The 24,773-nt window shown below is 45.3% G+C and overlaps 1 protein-coding gene across 1 annotated transcript in view; it reads left to right on the forward strand.

Annotated features, from left to right (window-relative positions):
- Positions 1-24,773, forward strand: part of LOC126234552 (uncharacterized) — a 279,428-nt gene that overhangs the window by 232,485 nt on the left and 22,170 nt on the right. Inside the window, exon 4 of the mRNA XM_049943256.1 lies at positions 2,695-2,828. Coding sequence (XP_049799213.1) covers positions 2,695-2,828 — 134 coding nt within the window. The remainder of the gene's footprint in view (positions 1-2,694; positions 2,829-24,773) is intronic.

Raw genomic sequence — 24,773 nt, forward strand, 5'->3', positions numbered from 1 at the left:
TGTACGAGAGCTCCCTAATTATTGGTAGGTTGAAGCTAGAAGAAATCAAGCGACTTCGAGTCACGTGTGTTTTACTTCTGACCTCTGCCAGCATTGGTGATCTAACAATACGAGTACAGCAACTTTGTTTGTGCAGCCGTAACGCAGTGACTGTCGTTCCGTGCTGAGCCGAAGCAGTATGCACAGTTGCGCATGTGTAGTACCAGCAATGCGTGAGGAAAAGTGCAGCTTGTTACTCCGGAACCGCCACTCTACCCGCGGCTTCAATGTGTTGTCCTTGGGTGGGCGGAAGTGGTTTCTTTCACTCCCCCACGGCCATTACAAACAGCAAGTCATAAACTAACTATTAGTGTATGAGTAATTGCGATAATGTTTTGGCATGTGACAAGTCTTTTGCACCAAGTGCTAGCCTCTTCAAAAGACTGTGCCTCTGCGCTGGATGATGCTAGCTGACAAATTGGGGATAGTGGTTTGGGCTCCAATACATCAGGGTTTCCCAAACTGTTCCGCAGAACGCTGGTGTTTCGAGGGTAGTGAATAACTGTTCCGCGAAAAACTATTAATAACATGACGGGATATTTTTGTCATTTTGATGAAACTAATTATATTTTTTAATTTTATTTTGATTTGTGTGTTTATTAGTTATGATTGAAGTGATCACTGAATAAAACGAAATTTTCTACAAGTTGTACAACTTTGCTCCCGCCGTTTTTTGCCCTACATTTAAGGCTTAAATGAAAAAAAAAACTGGTTACACATGTATTATTCAAAGTATTTTTCATCTACTTTCTCCCATTTTTGGGGCAGTGTACGAATCCAGCGTCGAAATAATTGTTCATCTTTTGAAGCGATCCACGAATCGATCCAATTTGTGACTTCTTCATGAGATCGGAAGTGTTGGTCAGCCAGGCCATGCGCCATTGATCTAAGCAGGTGACAGTCAGAGGGAGCAATGTCTGGAGAATACGGCGTGTGGGGTAGGAATCCCCATTTTAACGTTTCCAAGTACGTTTTGACCTCTTTTGCAACGTGGCGTCGAGCGTTGTCGTGCTGCAAAATCACTTCATCACGCCTCTCACTGTATTGCGACCGTTTGTCTTTTAATGCTCTGCTCAGACGCATTAATTGCGTTCGATAACGAGCACCCGTTATTGTTTCGCTTGGTTTTAACACCTCATAGCACACGACGCCGAGCTGGCTCCATTAAATGCAGAGCATGATCTTGGACCCGTGAATATTCGGTTTGCATGGCCGGGATATCCTCAAAATTTTTTGTGTTTAGGGTTATCTTAATGAACTCATTTTTCGTCCCCTGACACAATGTGATGCAGAAATCCCTTCCGTTTTTGCCTTTGAAGCAACTGTTGACGAACACACAAACGCCGTTCTACGTCTCTTGGTTTCAGTTCACACGGGACCCAAGTTCCTTTTTTCTGAATCATACGCATAGCCTTGAGACGTTTTGAAATGGGTTGCTGTGTCACTCCCACTAATCGTGCCATTTCTTCTTGAGTTTGACGCGAGTCTTCACTCAGCAATGTCTCCAATTCTGTCTCTTCGAAAACATTCTCTCTTCCATCACTATACCGGTTGACGACGTTAAAATCACCGTTCTTGAAGCGTTGAAACTACTCGCGACACGTTATTTTACTAATAGCGTCCTTACCACACGCACTTGAGAGCATTCTATGAGGCTCAGCCGCTGTTTTCCTCATATTGAAACAGATCAGGAACACCTCTCGCAAATGGCGAGAATTAGGCTCGTAAACTAACATTTTCAACCAAGAACAACTTTATGATGCAGACACAAATCGAGTAATGTTTGAACGAGGATTTGTTGACCGAGGTCCAAGCTAAGTGCCTGACGTCTGCGATCTGTTTCTTTCGACCGCTCCTTACCGTTGTCGCCACCTATCGACAAACGGCGGAAGCAAATCTGTACATCTTCAAATTTTTTAAATATTTTAATTTTCAAATTAAGAAAGGTGTTCCATCAGTGTCAGGATTCTCAAAGTGTTCTGTCAGAGGAACCATTGCTATCGATCCACCCTACGATTGTCATGCTCAACGTTATACCGGAGGCCGATGACGCCGAAGAAGGGAAGACACGAGTTGCCTCTACTTACATTGTGAACTTGAAACGCTCATGAATATTGTGCAGGTGTTTCGAGATCTCTCCTGGTTTTTCGCGGCCATGCGTCCAGATAAGGTTCAAATGGCTCTGAGCACTATGGGACTCAACTGCTGTGGTCATAAGTCCCCTAGAACTTAGAACTACTTAAACCTAACTAACCTAAGGACATCACACACATCCATGCCCGAGGCAGGATTCGAACCTGCGACCGTAGTGGTCGTGCGGTTCCAGACTGTAGCGCCTTTAACCGCTCGGCCACTCCGGCCGGCTCCAGATAAGGTTTTCGAGCATAGCGACATAAGCAGATAGGCTTTTCTGGAGCGGTAACCGACGTACATCCCAAGATTTCTCTGTAGAACAACTTTTTTTGGCTAAAGTTAATCGATTTCCCGTCGCAACGGGTTTCATTAGTGAGACGTTGTCCAATCTTTGTCTAGTAGTCCCTGTTCTTTCAGAGTGTCTACGGGAAGAAAAGAGTAGTTGTAGAGACCAATATTGTATCAACTGTTTCTTAGCGTAACTTCTGCCGGGGACTAACGGATGACTCTATCCATCTGCAGCTCTTCCCAAGGACGGGCCGCACATCTACGGCGAGGAGCGGCTGTACCAGGTGGGCGACGAGATCAGCCTCAACTGCACATCCGGCAAGTCGCACCCGGCGTCGGAGCTGAAGTGGTTCATCAACGACCAGCAGGTGACTGCACTGCAGACTGTAATTCCTACTATGATACTCACTCATGGGAAGAGGTATTGTAGACGATAGAAATTGACTGTACAGAACCATTAAGCAGAAGACACTACCACTATGTACTATAAACCTTTTATGGTTTTCATGTTTTAGCTATTAACGCTTATTTTTTTATTTATTCAAATGAAACTATGTTGTTCCAGAAACCTTTTCAAGTTTCAAACATCTGCGATGAATATACGCAGACGGAAGCGCCGAACGCAAATTTCTACCAAGACCGGGATTCGAAACCGAGTCTCTCGCTCAGTAGTCAGATGCGCTGATCAGCTACGCTACGCTGGCAGATTCACATTGTACACCTGCGTGACATACCCTGTAATGCCTCCCTCCTCAATCAAAATTCCCATCCACGCGTCATTCGTCGCTTCCGTCTGCATATACAGAGTATTTCGGTACGAGCGTGAAAAATTTAACATTACAAATTGAGGCAAGGAACCTGGGGTCGGACAAGCCTTCTAAAAGATGTAATAGGAATAAAATCACATTACTGAGTACTTTTTTATTTATATTTAAAACCTGGTTGGTAGGTACTCAGAGAGCGCACAGTATAAGGTTACGATTGTGGATGGGGCATCAAACAGTTACTGTGAGTTGCACAATCAAACATACAACTTTATTTTTCTAAGAACCTCTAATTTACACATTGCTTTAAAAGACCACAGTTAGACAATACGGCTAAGGGCCTAGTTAAAGAAAACTTGAGATGCTTTCTGTGCTGAAGACCCAAAACCACACCAACACACCAAAAATAAGAACGACTGAAGATCTTGCTTGGAAATCAAAAGCAATTAAAAATATGAGGTAACAATTTTTATTTAAAAAAAACAAGCAATTGAAAACAATTAGCGGCTGAAGGCCGACACTACATGTTTAAAGGACAACTATAATTAAAATACGTTAATAAACAATTTTTTTCTAACCAAGAAACTTCTTTTTAAACTTGCAAAAGAATGGCCAAAAGCCAAATTAGAGAAATATTAACTTATTGCATGGCTGAAGGCCACAAACAAATTTGAAACAGTGGCTCAAGGCCTGAACAACAAGTCAAAATGGTTCAAATGGCTCTGAGCACTATGGGACTCAACTGCTGTGGTTATCAGTCCCCTAGAACTTAGAACTACTTAAACCTAACTAACCTAAGGACATCACACACATCCATGCCCGAGGCAGGATTCGAACCTGCGACCGTAGCAGTCGCACGGTTCCGGACTGCGCGCCTAGAACCGCGAGACCACCGCGGCCGGCAACAACAAGTCAGACAAACAATTTAAAATGATCCCCTTCCTTCTTATAAAAATTTTTCCTTTAACGTATACACACAGCTGAAGGTTCAAATGGTGCAAAGGGCTCTGAGCACTATGGGACTTAACATCTGAGGTCATCAGTCCCCTACAACTTAGAACTACTTAAACCTAACTAACCTAAGGACATCACACACATCCATGCCCAAGGCAGGATTCGAACCAGCGACCGTAGCGGTCGCGCGGTTCCAGACTGTAGCGCCTAGAACCGCTCGGCCACACCGGCCGACGGCTGACGGCCTTATTAAAAGGGGTTCACGTAAATCCTCGGCTGAAAGCTACACATAACACATCAAACAACTAACGGTTTAGGGCCTGGATTACAAAGAATTTCAGATAGAACAAATTTTAAATAAAAATATTTTTAAAAAATAAAATTAATCTTCAAAAATTTAACACGGCTGATAGCCTATACGTAGAATTTAAAAAGAACTGAATTAATACACGGCCGAAGGCCTCGCACAATACTTCAAACTAAAATGAAAATCCCAATATTAAACAAACAGAACAAGTGGTGCTCAGAAGTGTTCCAAGACTCGCCTGAGAAGGTAGCTCAAACGTGAGGTGAGACAGGCAGCCGAGAATTGAAGTTAAATAATCGGATGGCGAGCCAAGCTAGGGACGGCCCAAGGACCGACCAACAATTTAACCAATTCGTTTCCGTTCGACCAACGACACAACGATGAAAAATATCGGACCAGGACGAGGATACGAACAGCACTACGTCTTCAGAAACTGGCGTCTAAAAACAGCCAAGGGAACAATAACCACTCTAAGAAAAATATGAACCAAACAACTTAAAAGGCTGTCGAACTACACTCCATGCCAGACAGAATCAACACGACGAGGAAAGGCACACTACCGGAAAACTGCACCAACGACCAGGGCAGGTAACTAGGGCGTTAACGGCCACAGGGCAGTAAGTACCGCTAGTGCACTTTACTAGCATGTAAAAGTCAATTTAATAATTAATCACAATATAGGAAGACCGCTGAAAAAAGTATGGGTAAACTATAGGGAGAGACGGGTCATATACAATATGTACGACAACCAAGAGGGAATAATAAGAGTGGACGATCAAGAACGAAGTGCTCGTATTAAGAAGGGTGTAAGACAAGGCTGTAGCCTTTCGCCCCTACTCTTCAATCTGTAGATCGAGGAAGCAATGATGGAAATAAAAGAAAGGTTCAGGAGTGGAATTAAAATGCAAGGTGAAAGGATATCAATGATACGATTGGCGGATGACATTGCTATCCTGAGTGAAAGTGAAGAAGAATTAAATGATCTGCTGAACGGAATGAACAGTCTAATGAGTACACAGTATGGTTTGAGAGTAAATCGGAGAAAGACGAAGGTAATGAGGAGTAGTAGAAATGAGAACAGCGAGAAACTTAACATCAGGATTGATGGTCACGAAGTCAATGAAGTTAAGGAATTCTACTACCTAGGCAGTAAAATAACCAATGACGGACGGAGCAAGGAGGACATCAAAAGCAGACTCGCTATGGCAAAAAAGGCATTTCTGGCCAAGAGAAGTCTACTAATATCAAATACCGGCCTTAATTTGAGGAAGAAATTTCTGAGGATGTACGTCTGGAGTACAGCATTGTATGGTAGTGAAACATGGACTGTGGGAAAACCGGAACAGAAGAGAATGGAAGCATTTGAGATGTGGTGCTATAGACGAATGTTGAAAATTAGGTGGACTGATAGGATAAGGAATGAGGAGGTTCTACGCAGAATCGGAGAGGAAAGGAATATGTGGAAAACACTGATAAGGAAAAGAGACAGGATGATAGGACATCTGCTAAGACACGAGGGAATGACTTCCATGGTACTAGAGGGAGCTGTAGAGGGCAAAAACTGTAGAGGAAGACAGAGATTGGAATACGTGAAGCAAATAATTGAGGACGTAGGTTGCAAGTGCTACTCTGAGATGAAGAGGTTAGCACAGGAAAGGAATTCGTGGCGGGCCGCATCAAACCAGTCAGTTGACTGATGACCAAAAAAAAAGAAAAAAAAAAGGAAGACGGCTGCACGATTTCGCCGACTCCAACACATCATACATTGCTGCTAGCCCGAACGGGTCAGGGAGGAACAACCCGCAAATGAATGAAGAGATGTCACAATAGCTGCGGTTTCATAACAGGTTAACTGATCACTCAACTTCAGCGTCCAGGTTCAGTGGGCAACGAACATTGTCGCTCTCGTAGCTAGCGCCTCATGATCTGACAGCGCGTGCTGTCATACGAAATCGCACCCCATACCATAACTTCAGGTGTAGGTCCAGTGTGTCTAGCAGACAGACAGACTGGTTGCAGGCCATCAACTGGCTACCTTCGAACCAAGACATGGCCATCACTGGCACCGAGGCAGAACCAGCTTTCATCACGAAACAGAACAGACCTCCACCCTGTCCTCCAATGAGCCCTCGCTTGATACCACCTGCCTGGGGTCAGTGGAATGCACGCTACAGGGCTTCTGGCTCGGAGCTGTCCTTGAAGTAACCGATTTTTAACAGTTCGTGCCGTCACTTGTCCTCTGTAATTACTGCATGGCCTTTTATCTCCTTTTTTTAGCTGTTTTCCAGTCTTTGGGAATACGCTTCTTCTTCCAACATTCGTTGAAGAGATGTAGCAGTCGTTGGTGTAGTATCATTCCTCCATATTTTAATAATTCAGCATTAATGCCGTCTTTTCCTGTTGATTTTCGGTTCTTAAGTGATGTTAGTGCAGATGTTAATTCGTCAGAGTGTATTTCATGTAATCCTTTCTCGTCTAGTTGTTCAATTTCAGTTTCTTGTACTGTATGATCATATCACAGTTTGCTGTAATGATTCATCCACTGTTCTTCTTCAGTGCTATTTATTGGTATCTTCTCTCTTTCTGTTGTGTTTAAGATTTTTAAAACCTTATGTGCCTTTTGTTGTCTACTGTGGATATCATGTTCGATATTAGAGATAAACCTACCTCATTGTTCCTGGTATGTTTTCCTTACTACGCCATTTAGCGTTATTTCTTTTCTCCTTATAGTATTATTTGTTCTCAGTAGTAGGGTTGCTTTAGTGTTTTATATATACATGCTGTTTTTCTTTGACAGCTTCCATTATATCCTCATTCCAAATTTTTTGGCCTTTCCTTTTCCGTATTCTTTTCTTTTTACCGAGAGCTTCTCCTGCTACTCTGCATACAGTACTCTTCAGAATTTGCCATTCTTCTTCTGTATTGTCTTTAGTTTGAAAGTTTGCTAGTTCATCGTTTAATCTCCTTTGGTACAGGTGTCTGATACTGTCCTCTTCAAGCAAGTATACCTTACCTTATTAACAGTAAAAAAGTAAGGTGCATTTTCTAGTCCTAGATGGGCCAAACTAGCGCAAACTTTGCCAATGATAAGATCGGACGGGCTATGGAGAGGCATGTGCTCAGCACAACGCTCAATTGGTTGTTGTCGGGTTTCTTGATCTTGGAACCGCTATTGATTTGTGAAGCATCTCCTCAGTTGTCACGAGGCTGAATGCACTCCAAACAAGTTCTCTCACCAAGGAAAAGTTGTTGGCATTATAAAGAACTTAACCCGCGTCCCCCGCCCATCTGTCAGTCACGCTGGTCACATAGCTACGGAGGTGGACATTCGTCTCACTGTTGTAGTGGAAATACCCGCAGGGCAATGGAAATGTCGATGGTATGGGCTTTGTGCCTCGTTTTGAAACGAACTTGTTCCAATCATTCAAGGTAGTTGCTTGTTAACAACAGTCCAAAAATGGTTCTAATGCCTCTGAGCACTATGGGGCTTAACTGCTGTGGTTATCAGTCCCCTAGAATTTAGAGCTACTTAAACCTAACTAATCTAAGGACATCACAAACATCCATGCCCGAGGCAGGATTGAAACCTGCAATAGTAGCGGTCATGCGGTTCCAGACTGTAGCGCGTAGAATCGCACGGCCACTCCGGCCGTCTTAACAACAGTAATGCTCACTTTTCGCTCTGAAGCCTGCATTCAGGTCTGCTCATTTCTATCTCGGGTTTGTTTTTCCTGTATTGTTGGTTGTACATAAGGTGTGATACACAGCTATGTGATAGCTTTTTCTGACGAACGGTTGACTGGTATGCGCCTCATGCGTGGATTTACTGATTGCGATGGACGAACAGTTCAGTGTTATACTGATCTTTTCCAGCAGTAGCCCGCATCTCGTGGTCGTGCGGTAGCGTTCTCGCTTCCCACGCCCGGGTTCCTGGGTTCGATTCCCGGCGGGGTCAGGGATTTTCTCTGCCTCGTGATGGCTGGGTGTTGTGTGCTGTCCTTAGGTTAGTTAGGTTTAAGTAGTTCTAAGTTCTGGGGGACTTATGACCACAGCAGTTGAGTCCCATAGTGCTCAGAGCCATTTTTTCCAGCAGTAACTGGAGCCACATCACAGTACGTTCTTCATTGTCTGAAGGTCGTTGCGTTGTACTACACTTTGTGTTGTGCCGTTTGGTGATTACATATTATATGCTTTTTGTGTATTGTGAACGCACTTTCACAGGAATAACGATGATCAGGATAGCTAATAAAATAAATAATAATTGCAGTGATACTCAGTAAGGAGCTACGATACACCGTGGGTCCCCTGTACCAAAATACTCCCAAAATATCTTTGGAGTTCTGGTTCACACTGTATAAAATAAACGGCAGTGACAGGTGGAAAATTTGGAAATTTGTGGTAAGATCTTATGAGACCAAACTGCTGATCTCAACAAATTGTTCAAATGGCACTAAGCACTATGGGACTTAACATCTGACGTCATCAGTCCCCTAGACGTAGAACTACTTAAACCTAACATCACACACATCCATGCCCGAGGCAGGATTCGAACATGCGACGGTAGCAGCAGCGTGGTTCCGGACTGAAGCGCCTAGAACCGCGCTGAGGTCATCGGTCTCTAAGCTTACGCACTACTTAATCTGACTTACGCTAATGACAACACACACACTCCCATGACCGAGGAAGGACTCCTCCGACGAGAGGAGCCGCGTGAACCGTGACAAGACGCCTGAGACCGCACGGCTACCTCACACGACTCAGAGACAGATGTAAAATTACAGTTACTGCTAGTAAAATTGTAATACTGCACTTCGTTAATGAGTCTATTTCTGCTTCCTAATAGTGTATCTTTAACGTTTGACAGATGCGAGTTTGCTTCATTTTCTTTAATTCAGGATTATTACGGTCAGTCAATTCTCTTTATGTCTTTCATTCCCAACTTCGCTCCTGCGATTCACACTTTTTCTTATGTGTCGTCGAAGTCGCACAGTCTTCGGGGACGTTCACTTCTTGTTTGCGTGTGAAGTGAGGGTTTGGTTGTTCTTTTTTTATTACAGTTTGGAGGAGAAATGGAGAAACTATGTGAGGGTGGAGGGGTGGGGGTGGGGTGGGCGGATGAAGGTCCAAAAGACTCGCCTTACATCGTCGTAGATAACGCTACTGGAACTCTCGATCTATTCCGAGGGCGTGGTTTGTTCTTCCGATTTGTCGCAGTTGTCTTTGGTTACATTGACCTGATCCTTCCTGGTGTTAGAGGTGTTGACCGTTTCTGTATTACTACGTACATACAAGGGTCGCTGTGTAACTTGCTATTCTCGAATGCCGGGTTGCTTTCAAAATTCATCGTAAGAATTTATTCTGGACTACCCGTATTTGATGGATTCTAGTCTTACTCGTACTCTTATACACTCGAATCTTAGTTGCCACTCGTAATTCGTAGCTCATCACGAGGGGTATGAGGTTCTTTGCCTTAGCTGCAATTTAATTTTAAGAACCTCCACATATTTCTGGATGAACAAGTATTTCTCCAAAATTACATTCAGGTACCAGACACTGGTGATGCACGATGTGTTCCTATTTTGAAATCGCAACATGTCCCGCACCGTTGGTCGTTTTTTATGAAGTAGACAGAGTTTACGTGTACTTCGTGTTGTCGACACCATTCGCTACACAGATTGAGTTGTCGGTGGTTGTTGGTCACGGAGGACGCCGTATCGTCGGCGAACTGAGCGGTCTGCACCAGCGTCGCATCCGGGTGTGTCGGTGACAGAAGTTGTAAACTGGAGAAGAGACAGAACTGATCATTGTTTTAGGCCGTCGGTAGGAATTTTAACGTGTAACCGTTGTCCTTCGATAAAAACTGCGAAACGGCTGTTCTGAAGAAAGCTGGGGTTAGGCGATGGTAGCTCTCTGGTATGCTGTGTCTTTTCTTCAGCAGGTTCTCTTTCCAGACATTGTCGTAGTTGCGTTGGCGTAGAGCTGCAGTTTTGCGGAGACGTTCGGCTGGAATTCCAACTGTTCCGGTTGTGGTTAGTCTAACGCAACAGGTTCAGCGGTCTTCTTTACGTCCACGTGTCTTTTCTTCAGCAGGTTCTCTTTCCAGACATTGTCGTAGTTGCGTTGGCGTAGAGCTGCAGTTTTGCGGAGACGTTCGGCTGGAATTCCAACTGTTCCGGTTGTGGTTAGTCTAACGCAACAGGTTCAGCGGTCTTCTTTACGTCCACATGCTTCGCTAACGACACCTACAATGCATGACTGCTGGTGGTTGACTTGTAATTCTTCTGACGACATGCATGTGTACGTTACTTGAAATTAATGTAAATACTCTATAATCACGTACACAATTTTTTTGTGAATATAATACATACTTATATAATTATGTCTGCGAGAATGTTTCTAAACAAATAACTAGTTTCACAACATAAGAAAAGTAAGTTGTTAAATTGTATATTACATCGAAATATAGATATGTTACTATTCATTTTGTTCCCTTTGTATTCATGTCAATGTTTTCTGTGACCAAAGAAGATAACAAGAAAGCTTCTCTTACCAGGTGACGCATGTATGTGCTGACAGTTGCTGCAGTCTCTAGTCCCGTTGCCTCTGCTTCCGGTCCGCTGCTACCAATACGGGCGGCTATTCTTTTTACTGTAATTCGGCGTTAAAATTTTTGATTGCTTGTAAACGAGAACACCAATACTATGGGCGAAAATAATAAGCATTTCTTTACAATTTTTTTACAATCCCTTCATCGACTAGATATTCATAATAAGTTTAAGAACTTGCTACATGAAACACACTACTGGCCATTAAAATTGCTACACCACGAAGATGACGTGCTACAGACGCGAAATTTAGCCGACAGGAAGAAGATGCTGTGATATGCAAATGATTAGCTTTTCAGAGCATTCACACAAGGTTGGCGCCGGTGGTGACACCTACAATGTGCTGACATGAGGAAAGTTTCCAACCGATTTCTCATACACAAACAGCAGTTGGCTGGCGTTGCCTGGTGAAACGTTGTTGTGATGCCTCGTGCAAGGAGGAGAAATGCGTACCATAGCGTTTCCGACTTTGATAAAGCTCAGATTGTAGCCTATCGTGATTGCGGTTTATCGTATCGCGACATTGCTGCTCGCGTTGGTCGAGATCCAATGACTGTTAGCAGAATATGGAAACGGTGGATTCAGGAGGGTAATGCGGGACGCCGTGCTGGATCCCAACGGCCTCGTATCACTAGCAGTCGAGATGACAGGCATCTTATCTGCATGGCTGTAACGAATCCTGTAGCCACGTCTCGATCCCCGAGTCAACAGATGGGGACGTTTCCAAGACAACAGCCATCTGCACGAATAGTTCGACGACGTTTGCAGCAGCATGGACTATCGGCTGGGAGACCATGGGTGCGGTTACCCTTGATGTTGCATCACAGACAGGAGCGCCTGCGATAGTGTACTCAACGACGAACCCGGATGCACGAATGGCAAAACGTAATTTTTTTCGGATGAATCCAGGTTCTGTTTACAGCATCATGATGGCTGCATCCGTGTTCGGCGACATCGCGTTGAACGCACATTGGAAGAGTGAATTCGTCATCGACATTCTGGCGTATCACCCGGCGTGATGGTATGGGGTGCCGTTGGTTACACGTCTCGGTCACCTCTTGTTCGCATTGGCGGCACTTTGAACAGTGGACGTTACATTTCAGATGTGTGACGACCTGTGGCTCTACCCTTCTATCCCTGCGAAACCCTACATTTCAGGAGGATAATGCACGATCGCATGTTGCAGGCCATGTACGGGCCTTTCTGGATACAGAAAATGTTCGACCTCTGCCCTGGCCAGCACATTCTCCAGATGTCTCACCAATTGAAAACGTCTGGTCAATGGTGGCCGAGCAACTGGCTTGTCACAATACGCCAGTCACCACTCTTGATAAACTGTGGTATCGTGTTGAAGCTGCATGGGCAGCTGAACCTGTACACGCCATCCAAGCTCTGTTTGACTCAATGCCCAGGCGTATCAAGGCCGTTATTACAGCTAGAGGTGGTTGTTCTGTGTACTGATTCCTCAGGATCTATGCACCCAAATTGCGTGAAAATGTAATCACATCTCAGTTCTAGTATAATATATTTGTCCAATGAATACCCGTTTATCATCTGCATTTCTTCTTGGTGTAGCAATTTTAATGGCCAGTAGTGTACTTATCGTCTGCTCGTAGTCTGTATTACTTCTTACAGTGACACGTTAACTAATACTGTATAATTTAACAGATTCTATTAATTTGTCTCAATGTATAGATTCTCTTCTTTTTTTCATGTAATGGAGATGTTTGAAACCCTTACTAGAAGACACTTGATGATGTACGCCAAGTATCCCACGAAAGCCTTCTTACAAGTTTCCAAGTTTCAGTGTGAAGTGAAGAATCCGGCAATATATTACAGCCTCGTACGTATCGCTTCCTAGAGCCAAATCACCTCAGACTGGACTTTGAAGGCGGAACTGCGATCAGCCATCACTGCAGCACATCTGACACATGTATTTTTTGGCTCTCCGCGATACCTTTGTCTTCATTAAAATGCATTTTTGCAAATGGTAATAAAATCAGCAGAGCCACTTCGTACATAGCCTTGCGTGCTGTTGATCCTGTTCCGGCCCACTACTGTAGCCCACGCAGGCTTGAGGATGTCGGAAACTGCTTCTTTCTGAGTGGACGATTCTAGTGATGACGAATAAGAACTACATATATGCCCATTCTCATACATTAGCAATACCCCTTAACCGATCATAACTCTTAAATGCAATTTGTGTTAATTGTCAAAGTATTATTTCCATACCGCCAAATGAGCTTTAAATATAATTGTTGGGGACCGGCACAAATATATCATTTCTTCGACATAATTGCCGTATGTTTCTATAATTTTCCTTTTACTCACTGTACGTGACTGGCCACACAAGTGCACAAATTAGTTTCTCATGCTCGGACATTCTCATTTATTCAGAAACCCTGGACTCGTTCTTCAAATACACGTCCCATTAACTCGGAATTCATTTATACAATATCCAAGCTGTAATTTGTTTTCAACAACTGAACGTTATATGATTCAAGAAATTTCTAATCGCCAAAACAATGAAACATAGACTTTACATAGTACATTCATATGTTTGCAAAAATTGGATTGTATGGAGTTTCATTAACATATGTTCATTGAAAGAAAAATTGTGATCACAGTCTGGCACTGATAATGTCACATGACGCACTACATACCGTGGGAACCAGTCATCTGAGACCTTCTCCGTACGCTATTTGCACAGGCCCAAGATGGCCTCTGCAACTGAACTATGCAGGGTGGTCCATTGATAGTGACCGGGCCAAATACGAGGGCTGTCCAGGAAGTAAGTTACGATCGGTCACTAAATGGAAACGACTATGTAAATCCGATAAAGCTTTGCGAAGATGTATTGGGCAGTGTCTCCAGTATGACTCTAGGTGGAATTATGTCGCTCTTTTCATTCCTGAGCCCTTAGTGAGCGCGTAAAGATGTTATAGAAAATAGTGTCTCCCGCCAAGTACGAGGGCCTGGTGAGAATTTTCCCCTGAAGCTATGGAACCAACATTACATAACTGCGGTGCGGTTTCTTCTCCAAGACAATTCTCAGCCTCATTCTGCAGGGGCAATGAAGATGTTCCTGCATCGTTTCAATTGTAAATGTTTGGTTACCCACAATACAGCCCGTAATTGTCTCCCACTGAGTTTCATCTCTGCTCAAACGAACCGCTGGCTATGAAGACAACATTTTGGCACAGACAACAAGCTTTAGGCCAGCGTACAAAATTGGCGGAAAGCACTGGCGGCTGCCTTCTATGATGAGGGTATTGGAAAGTTGGTACAACGCTACGACGAATGTCTGAGTCAGAACGGCGACTACTTAGAGAAGAAGCTGAAAGGTGTAGCTAACTGTTACAAATGAAACATTTCTGATTTTCACTGTGATTTTCATTTCGCGATCAATCGTAACTTACTTTCTGGACAGCCCTCGTATCTCACGAAATAAGCATCAAACGAAAAAACTACAAACAACAAAACTTGTCTAGCTTGAAGGGGGAAACCAGATGGCGCCATGGTTGGCCTTCCAGATGGCGCTGCCATAGGTCAAACGGACATCAACTGCGTTTTTTCAAATAGGAACCCCCATTTTTATTACATATTCGTGTAGTACGTAAAGAAATATGAATGTTTTAGTTGGACCACTTTTTTCGCTTTGTGTTAGATGGCGCAGTAATAGTCACAAATACAAGAATATTTTTGCAAAAATTGGAATGCTCAGAGTTTCATTAACATTTGTTCATTGAAAGAAAACATTTTGATCACAGTGTCGCACCGATAATGACACATGACGCACTACATATCGTGGGAACCAGTCCTCTAAGACCTTATCCATACGCTTTTTGCAAAAATGTTGTATCCAAAATTGTTACGTGGTATCACATAACATTCCGCCAGTGCGGACGGTACTTGCTTCGTGATACATTACCCGTGTTAAAATGGACCGTTTACCAATTGCGGAAAAGGCCGATAGCTTGTTGATGTATGGCTATTGTGATGAAAATGCCCAACGGGCGTGTGCTATGTACGCTGCTCGGTATCCTGGACGACATCATCCAAGTATCCGGACCGTTCGCCGGATAATTACGTTATTTAAGGGAACGGGAAGTGTTCAGCCACATGTGAAACGTCAGCCACGACCTGCAGCAATAGATGATGCCCAAGTAGGTGTTTTAGCTGCTGTCGCAACTAATCCGCACATCAGTAGCAGACAAGTGGAACATCAGCGACCTTGGCGGGTTAATGTGTGGTGCGGCATTATGGAAGGAAGGATAATTGGTCCCCAATTTATCGATGGCAATCTAAATGGTGCAATGTATGCTGATTTCCTACGTAATGTTCTACCGATGTTACTACAAGATGTTCCACTGCATAACAGAATGGCGATGTACTTCCAACGTGATAGATGTCCGGCACATAACTCGCGTGCGGTTGAAGCGGTATTGAATAGCATATTTCACGACAGGTGGATTGTTCGTCGAAGCACCATACCATGGCCCGCACGTTCACCGGATCTGACGTCCCCGGATTTCCTTCTGTGGGGAATCTTGAAGAATATTTGCTATCGTGATCCACCGACAACGCCTGACAACATGCTTCAGCGCATTGTCAATGGATGTGAGAACATTACGGAAGACGAAATACTCGGTGTTGAGAGGAATGTCGTTAAACGTATTGCCAAATGCATTGAGGTTGACGGACATCATTTTGAGCTTTTATTGCATTAATATGGTATTTACAGGTAATCACGCTGTAACAGCATACGTTCTCAGAAATGATAAGTTCACATTGGAACAACTGAAATAAAATGTTCAAATATACCTATGTTCTGTATTTTAATTTAAAAAACCTACCTGTTACCAACTGTTCGTCTAAAATTGTGAGCCATATGTTTGTGACTATTACAGCGCCATCTATCACAAAGCGAAAAAAGTGGTCGAACTAAAACATTTATATTTCTTTGCGTGCTAGACGAATATGTAATAAAAATGGGGGGTTCCTATTTTTAAAAAAACGCAGTTGATATCCGTTTGAAATATGGCAGCGCCATCTAGAGGCCCTACCATAGCGCCATCTGGTTTCCCCCTTCAAGCTACTCAAGTTTCGTTTGACACTTATTTTGTGAGATATTTGGCCCTGTCACGATCAATGGACCACCCTGTATATTCGCCGGTGCGCAAATCTTCAGGACAGAAGCAACTTTCGCATGGTGTACCATTGTCACGTAACATAGCTCGCTGATACTTTGACCATGAAATAACTGCTACAGTATAGTAAAGAGGGAAATTGAAAGAAATTCGCAATGAAATGAACAGAAATGCCATATTCAAAGACAATAATTACAGTGAAATCAGCGCATTTCATGATGGTCCTTTGGACGTAACAAACGGCGGGACATGGTCCTTAGCCGCGCGGTATTAGCCGAGGGGTCTGAGGCGCTGCAGTCATGGACTGTAAGGCTGGTCCCGGCGGAGATTCGAGTCCTCCCTCAGGCATGGGTGTGTGTGTTTGTCCTTTGGATAACTTAGGTTAAGTAGTGTGTAAGCTTAGAGACTGATGACCTTAGCAGTTAAGTCCCATAAGATTTCACACACATTTGACCATGGTTCTTATAGACTGTGTAGTGACCACGGACACGAATGCATACTCTGCAAAGTGGTTTCAAACTACCACTAGGTTGGTAAGAATTTCTTGTGGCAGAGTGTTAAATTTGTTCACGCTTGACAACAGCACTCTGAGAGTTAGTGCATGCGGACGTGCTGCTATGCTTCTCCCCAACGCATCGCACACGTGCTTGATGTGTTTTTAGTAGGGCAAAGGAGCAGGCCACTCCATTCGCCGAAAATCCTCTGGTTCTATGAGTTCTACCTGCACTGTCCGATGCACTCGCGCACTACCATCCATAAAAATAAAGTCACGGCCGAATGCATCCCTTAAAAGACGAGCGTGCGGAAGGAGTACAATACCACAATAGCGGTGACCATTGAGTGTACGCCCATGCAACGTTATGCCACCGCCCACCATAACACCTTGGCCATGAAAACAATCACGTTAGACAGTGTTCCTGGAGCATTACATGATCCCACTTTTCCACATGTAAATGTACATCCAGCATTCTTAACCACGATCGTTTTAGTGTTCCAGGTGTTAGGGTGTGGCGCAACGTAGGTTTACTTGGGCGTACTCCCTCCAAATCATTGAACACGGTGTACTCACATGTCAACGTTATTGTGACACTGTAGTTCTTTTCCGGGGTGCCTTCGGCCCTAGCTCCATTTCTACGGATGAAAATGCGCGACGGCGTCTAACAGAGCAGGTAGCGATGCTCTTCGAACGAGAGGATAATCGGCAAAACGACCGGCCCTGTCCATCTTCCGTCCTCAGTGGCGTCGAGCAGGTGTGGAGCACATTAAGGAAACGTATTGCAGGAATCCACATGCACCAACGACCGTACAGCAGATGTCAACCACGCTGGCCGTTCAGCCCTACCATAAGAATTGTTTACCAGCATTGTAACCGCCCCCGTTAGCTGAGCGGTCAGCGCGGTGGAATGGCACGCCAAGGGACCCGGGTTCGATTCCCGGCTGGAGCAGGAGATTTTCCCCTCTCAGCGACTGGGTGTTGTGTTGTCCTGATCATCATTTCATCCCCATCTCCGACGCACAAGTCGCCCAATTTGGCGTCGAATGGAATAAGTACTAGCCCTCGGCGGTCGAACTTCCCTAAATGGGGGACTCCCGGCCCACAATGCAGTACGCTCATTTCCATTTACCAGCTTTGTGGTCAGCATGGGAGCACGATGTGCGGCATGCAGTACCATCTGTGGTGATGACACAACCTGTTAAAAACCAAGTATCGCCTCTGGGTAATGTCCAGGGAACCGTCATGGATCGTGGTGACTTCAGTGTAATTACTGCCCTTGAATAAAACTGTAGTTTCTGTTCGTCTTGTTGCGTATTTCCTTCAGATAGCTTCTGTTCTATACTGCAACAGTCCTTTCTATGCGTGGTCGAAGCTATTCGAGATATATTACTTGGCAGTGACACATTATGAGAAAGTTACTTTCATCCTTAATGTGTTCAAATGTGTGTGAAATCTTATGGGACTTAACTGCTAAGGTCATCAGTCCCTAACCTTACACACTACTTAACCTAAATTATCCTAAGGACAAACACACACACCCATGCCCGAGGGAGGACTCGAACCTCCGCCGGGACCAATCGCACAATCCGTGACTGCAGCGCCTGAGACCGCTCGGCTAATCCCGCGCGGTTTCGTCCTTAAGATTTGCACATCAGTATATATTCCCACGCTACAGAAGGTACATAGGTAACACGGAAAACGCTGAGGCTAACGACAAAACTTGACAAAGATTAGAAAATTACCTCAGATATTCATAAAGTTATTGACAAAGAGAGTACTAAAGTACTTGTACGATTCGTAAATTTTTCACAAATACAGCTTATCCTATGGGAAAAATAGTAAAAGTGGAATATTTCTACTCGGGACAGACGGTGGCAAAGCAAGTGACGCTTCAGACGCAGATACGCCTGAACTTTTTCACCCTAAAAAAATAGAGGAAAATAGTTATCTGTTGGAGTGTAGATATAGAACTGAGAGAGACGTTCCTAAAACGGGAGACAAGGAATGAATGAGCGTATGGCATTGTTGGGCGAGATGCCCCATGCGTGGAAGTCCGGCCGCCGTAGTTCAAGTACTTTTTACTTGACGCCACTTAGGCAACTTGCTTGCGCTAATGATGATGTTGAAGAACACACAACACCCAGTCATCACGAGGCAGAGAAAATCCCTGACTCGGCCGGGAATCGAACCTGGGACCCCGTGCGCGGGAAGCGAGAACGCTACCTCAAGACCACGAGATGTGGACGGGAGACAAGGAGGATGAATAGAATGGTAATGTGGACCTTGGAAAAGCATAGAAGATTCCTGTGTCACTATTCGTGTGTGTGTGTTTTCGGAACTGAGATGGACCTGAAATTCACAGCAGGAATTCAATACAATATGGAAATAATGTGTGATTTGAATACTTGTGAAGTGGGGAACGAAGGGCAGCTTTAAAAAGGGAGGACCACTGACGACATTATTCAACAAGTTTGATAATTCTGCTACTCGACGACATGTATCACTGAGTTAGGTAAAGCCATTTTCATTCTTCCACTATGGTTGTTCCAGATAATTAAGCAGAAAAACCTTGGGAGTTAGGAGGCAGGGGTTGTGTAATGTGGTACCAAGGGGAAGGCAATCAGTGCTCAAGTCCTCCTGAAGATGATAACAAGTTATCTTGCAGAAATATCGCACCATCTGAATGACACTATCGTGCTGGATTTCCGACAACATAAAAAAAAAGTGTTTCATTAACTCCTTATTTCACAGTTTAGCAAAAAGTCAACAAAAACTTGAGTTTTATTTATAATTGCACAGGGTTATACGGCCAGAGTCAGTTGACATAAGAGATTTCGGAATATCGTACCGCGTCATAATGCAGAAAACTATACCGGAGAAACCAACGTTTCGGCCACTGTGTGCGTAAGGTGTGAGAAGTGGGTTATATTTTGTCAAGCCGCTCTGTGAGCATGACTTTACGTTATAATTTTAAAAGGTCGTAGTTCTGATTGGTCACTTGAGGCAAAAGGAGCGGTAATTTTAGTACGCTGATAAACCAGAATATTATCACCAACATCTTAATACCTCGTTTGTCCATCTTTGGAACGAAATAGGCCACCGACTGCATATCAGGGATCCGACAGTTGGTTGGTAGGTTTGTGAAGACATGTTGCACTAGATGTCTAAATTGGTTCTGAGCACTATGGGACTTCACTTCTCAGGTCATCAGTCAACTAGAACTTAGAACTACTTAAACCTAACTAACCTAACGACATCACACACATCCATACCAGAGGCAGGATTCGAACCTGCGACCGTAGCGGTCACGCGGTTCCAGACTGAAGCGACTAGAACCGCTCGGCCACTCCGGCCGGCACTAGTTGCCTACGCACAGGTCATGTAATTGGTGTAACTAATGGGCCGCTGTTTTGCGTACGCGGTGACGGCGCCCGATAGCTACACATATGCGTTGCATAGGATTTACGTCAGCCAAATTTGGTCGCCGAGACATCAACGTGAGTTGACTATAATGCTCCTCAAACCACGGTACCAAGGCTCTGGCTCCGATAGAAGGACAATTGTGCTGCTGAAAGATGACGTATCCGTCGGGGAAGACATTAAGCATGAAGGGATACAGGTGGTTCGCAGCAGTCAGCGTGTCTTCGATTACAACCACAGATGCTACACAAGCGGAGATGAATGTCTCCTTCTGCTCCCACCAACCTGCGTCCGTGGTGCGGTGCGTGTTTTAAGCCGTCGTTCACATTGATGACGCCATTTGTGGACATGACCATCGTCTTAGTGTAGCAAAAGTGTGATTCAATTGAAGTGCCGACACATTTCCGTAGATCGACGGTCGAATCCCGATAGTCATTTGCCTACTGGAATCGTAATTGACGGTGTCGTTTGGTCGACATGTAAACACGTAGGGGTGGTCAACTGCAGAGCTTCATGTTCAACAAGGTATGCTCCGAAACACTTGGGTGTGCACTAGTATTGTGTTCTTTTGGCAGATATGCCACAATCACCATCTATCCTTGTCTTCTTTCTATTACACTTCAGTGACTCCTCTATATCTACACTCATGGTCATAAATTAAGGATAATGCTGACACATGGTGAAGCAACGCTCTGGTGGCGGTTTGCGGGTTTAAATCACCTCTGGATATGACCATGCGGTGCTTTTGACCTGCGGTCGTCGCACGGTGTCCCTGGCAGCAGTCCATATACGTAGAGGTTTGTTGGTGCATGTCAGTACGGTGCAGCGATTAAGTGTGCAGTCGCTTTCAGACTTACTAATGATGACTGTGTGTTGAAAATGGCTCAAAAAAACACATATTGATGACGTTATGAGGGGTAGAATACTAGGGCGACTGGAGGCTGGTCAAACACAGTAGGTCGTAGCACACAAAGTGTGATCTCAAGATTATGGCAACGATTCCACAGGCAGGAAACGTGGCCAGACGCTACAGTACGGGACGTCCACAGTGTACAAAACCACAAGAAGACCGATATCTCACCATTAGTGCCCGCAGACGGCCACGGAGTACTGCAGGTAGCCTTGCTCGGGACCTTACCTCACCCACTGGAACAGTTTTCTCCAGACTGATGACCATCGATGTTATGTCCCATAGTGCTCAGAGCCAGCCAGCCAGTGGTCTCCAGACACACAGTCTACAGACGATGAACACACATGGTTTATTTGCCCGGAGACCTGCAAGGAGTATTCCACTGACCTCTGGTCACAGGAGAGCCCGTAAATCCTGGTGTCAAGAACACAGTACATGGTCATCGGAACAGTGGTCTCAGATTATGTTTACGGACGAGTCCAGGTATGGTCTTAACAGTGATTCTCACCGGGTTTGATCTGGCATGAACCAGTAACCAGATACCAACCCCTTAACATCCTTGAAAGGGACCTGTATGGAGGTCGTGGTTTGATGGTGTAGGTGGGATTATGATTGGTGCACGTACACTCCTGCATGTCTTTGACAGAGGAACTGTAACAGGTCAAGTGTGTCGGGACGTCATTTTGCACCAGTATGTCCGCCTTTTCAGGGGTGCAGTGGATCCCACCTTCCTCGTGATAGATTGTAACGCACGGACACACCGAGCTACCATCGTGGAGGATTACCTTGAAACAGAAAATATCGGGCGAATGGAGTGGCGTGTCTGTTCTACACACCTAAACCCCAGCGAGCACGTGTGGGATGCTCTCGGTCGACGTATCGCTGCACGTCTTCGGACCCCTACGACAATGCAGGAGCTCCGACAGGCATTGGTGCAAGAATGGGTGGCTATACCCCAGCAGCTGCTCGACCACCTGATCCAGAGTATGCCAACCCGTTGTGCGACCTGAGTACGCGTGCATGGTGGTCATTTCCCATACTGATGTCGGGGTACATGCTCAGAAAACAGTTGAGTTCTGTAGCACATGTGTCTCAGGACGGTTTTCTCAACTTATCACCAATACCGTGGACTTACAGATCTGTGCTGTGTGTGTTCCCTATGAGCCTATGCTATTAACACCAGTTTTGTGTGGTGCTACGTTGTGTGGCACCACATTCTGCAATTATCCTTAATTTATGAGCATGAGTGTAGAATGAACCTCTCCATTTCGCTTTTCAGATTTTCTAGCTTCCCTATCATGTTCGGACTACAGATATTCCTTGCCCCGATTCATAAAACCTTATCCTTCGTTTAAATTCAATCTTCTTCTCAAGGTCTCCGCTCCTTGGTAGTCCCCTCTCCGGGTTCGTTTGTTGATGGAGGGCATATCATCAAACTTTCTCAGTTTCGGGCTTTATGTCCTTTGGATTCACATTATGCTTCTTTAACGCAGTGGTTTCCATTACCTGCTGTGCCCTCGTGCCGTTGATCAGTCCTGATTCTTCCGGCTTTTCGGGGCATTTTCCAGCCCCAAAGGCAAGAGAGTTTCCTAAACCTCTGTCCACTTCTCCGCGCACTTTGACAAACCGTTGGCAGATAGAGGTTGGCTTCTTAGCTCAAAGTCTTCGGCTGCCATTGTTGATGATTTTTATTCAAAATGTAGGCAGCGGCAAGACTAGAACCTGTGACCGATGGCATTTTGATTGCTGGTCAAAGACGCTAACCGTTTTTTTTAAATTCCAGGCTAAATTTGTCACTCAAAAAAAAATTAAAACTAAATCAGACTTAATCTTACATTAAAAAGTATAAAAAGAATAAAAAACGGAAGTTTTCCCTTTCGAGACGTTGTCTGCAACTATTATTTTAAACGAGGAGAAGACCAACAAGGCCACAAAAATTCAATAAACTGCGAAGCAACATAGATGGAAACTGTCCAGAAAGCCACATGGAACAGCTAACTCAACGGATACCTTGACGACGAAATATAGGGTTCAATATATTGCCGAATAAGTCACGATACCACGGCAGCGGCCATATATTGTTGGAAGGCGATTGGCTCCGTATCGCTCATCTGCCTACAATGTATGTCACAAATGGCCCAAGACCCGTTTCAGATGTATTTGACCCTGCCGTCGGAAAGTTGTCTGGACGCAACGACATATCAGCCGAAAAGGCAGTCTCAGCGGTTCGAGTAAGAAACACAAATTGTTTTTTAAACCAAACCCTATTCGCTTCGTGACCATGACAGATAAACCTATATTGTAGCCTGTGTATGGCGGGGCCAATGACCGCAGTGATCAGTGACACAAAGTCCTATATACACTCCTGGAAATGGAAAAAAGAACACATTGACACCGGTGTGTCAGACCCACCATACTTGCTCCGGACACTGCGAGAGGGCTGTACAAGCAATGATCACACGCACGGCACAGCGGACACACCAGGAACCGCGGTGTTGGCCGTCGAATGGCGCTAGCTGCGCAGCATTTGTGCACCGCCGCCGTCAGTGTCAGCCAGTTTGCCGTGGCATACGGAGCTCCATCGCAGTCTTTAACACTGGTAGCATGCCGCGACAGCGTGGACGTGAACCGTATGTGCAGTTGACGGACTTTGAGCAAGGGCATATAGTGGGCATGCGGGAGGCCGGGTGGACGTACCGCCGAATTGCTCAACACGTGGGGCGTGAGGTCACCACAGTACATCGATGTTGTCGCCAGTGGTCGGCGGAAGGTGCACGTGCCCGTCGACCTGGGACCGGACCGCAGCGACGCACGGATGCACGCCAAGACCGTAGGATCCTACGCAGTGCCGTAGGGGACCGCACCGCCACTTCCCAGCAAATTAGGGACACTGTTGCTCCTGGGGTATCGGCGAGGACCATTCGCAACCGTCTCCATGAAGCTGGGCTACGGTCCCGCACACCGTTAGGCCGTCTTCCGCTCACGCCCCAACATCGTGCAGCCCGCCTCCAGTGGTGTCGCGACAGGCGTGAATGGAGGGACGAATGGAGACGTGTCGTCTTCAGCGATGAGAGTCGCTTCTGCCTTGGTGCCAATGATGGTCGTATGCGTGTTTGGCGCCGTGCAGGTGAGCGCCACAATCAGGACTGCATACGACCGAGGCACACAGGGCCAACACCCGGCATCATGGTGTGGGGAGCGATCTCCTACACTGGCCGTACACCACTGGTGATCGGCGAGGGGACACTGAATAGTGCACGGTACATCCAAACCGTCATCGAACCCATCGTTCTACCATTCCTAGACCGGCAAGGGAACTTGCTGTTCCAACAGGACAATGCACGTCCGCATGTATCCCGTGCCACCCAACGTGCTCTAGAAGGTGTAAGTCAACTACCCTGGCCAGCAAGATCTCCGGATCTGTCCCCCATTGAGTATATTTGGGACTGGATGAAGCGTCGTCTCACGCGGTCTGCACGTCCAGCACGAACGCTGGTCCAACTGAGGCGCCAGGTGGAAATGGCATGGCAAGCCGTTCCACAGGACTACATCCAGCATCTCTACGATCGTCTCCATGGGAGAATAGCAGCCTGCATTGCTGCGAAAGGTGGATATACACTGTACTAGTGCCGACATTGTGCATGCTCTGTTGCCTGTGTCTATGTGCCTGTGGTTCTGTCAGTGTGATCATGTGATGTATCTGACCC

This window comes from Schistocerca nitens, chromosome 1 (assembly GCF_023898315.1).
Source record: "Schistocerca nitens isolate TAMUIC-IGC-003100 chromosome 1, iqSchNite1.1, whole genome shotgun sequence".
NCBI lineage: Eukaryota > Metazoa > Arthropoda > Insecta > Orthoptera > Acrididae > Schistocerca > Schistocerca nitens.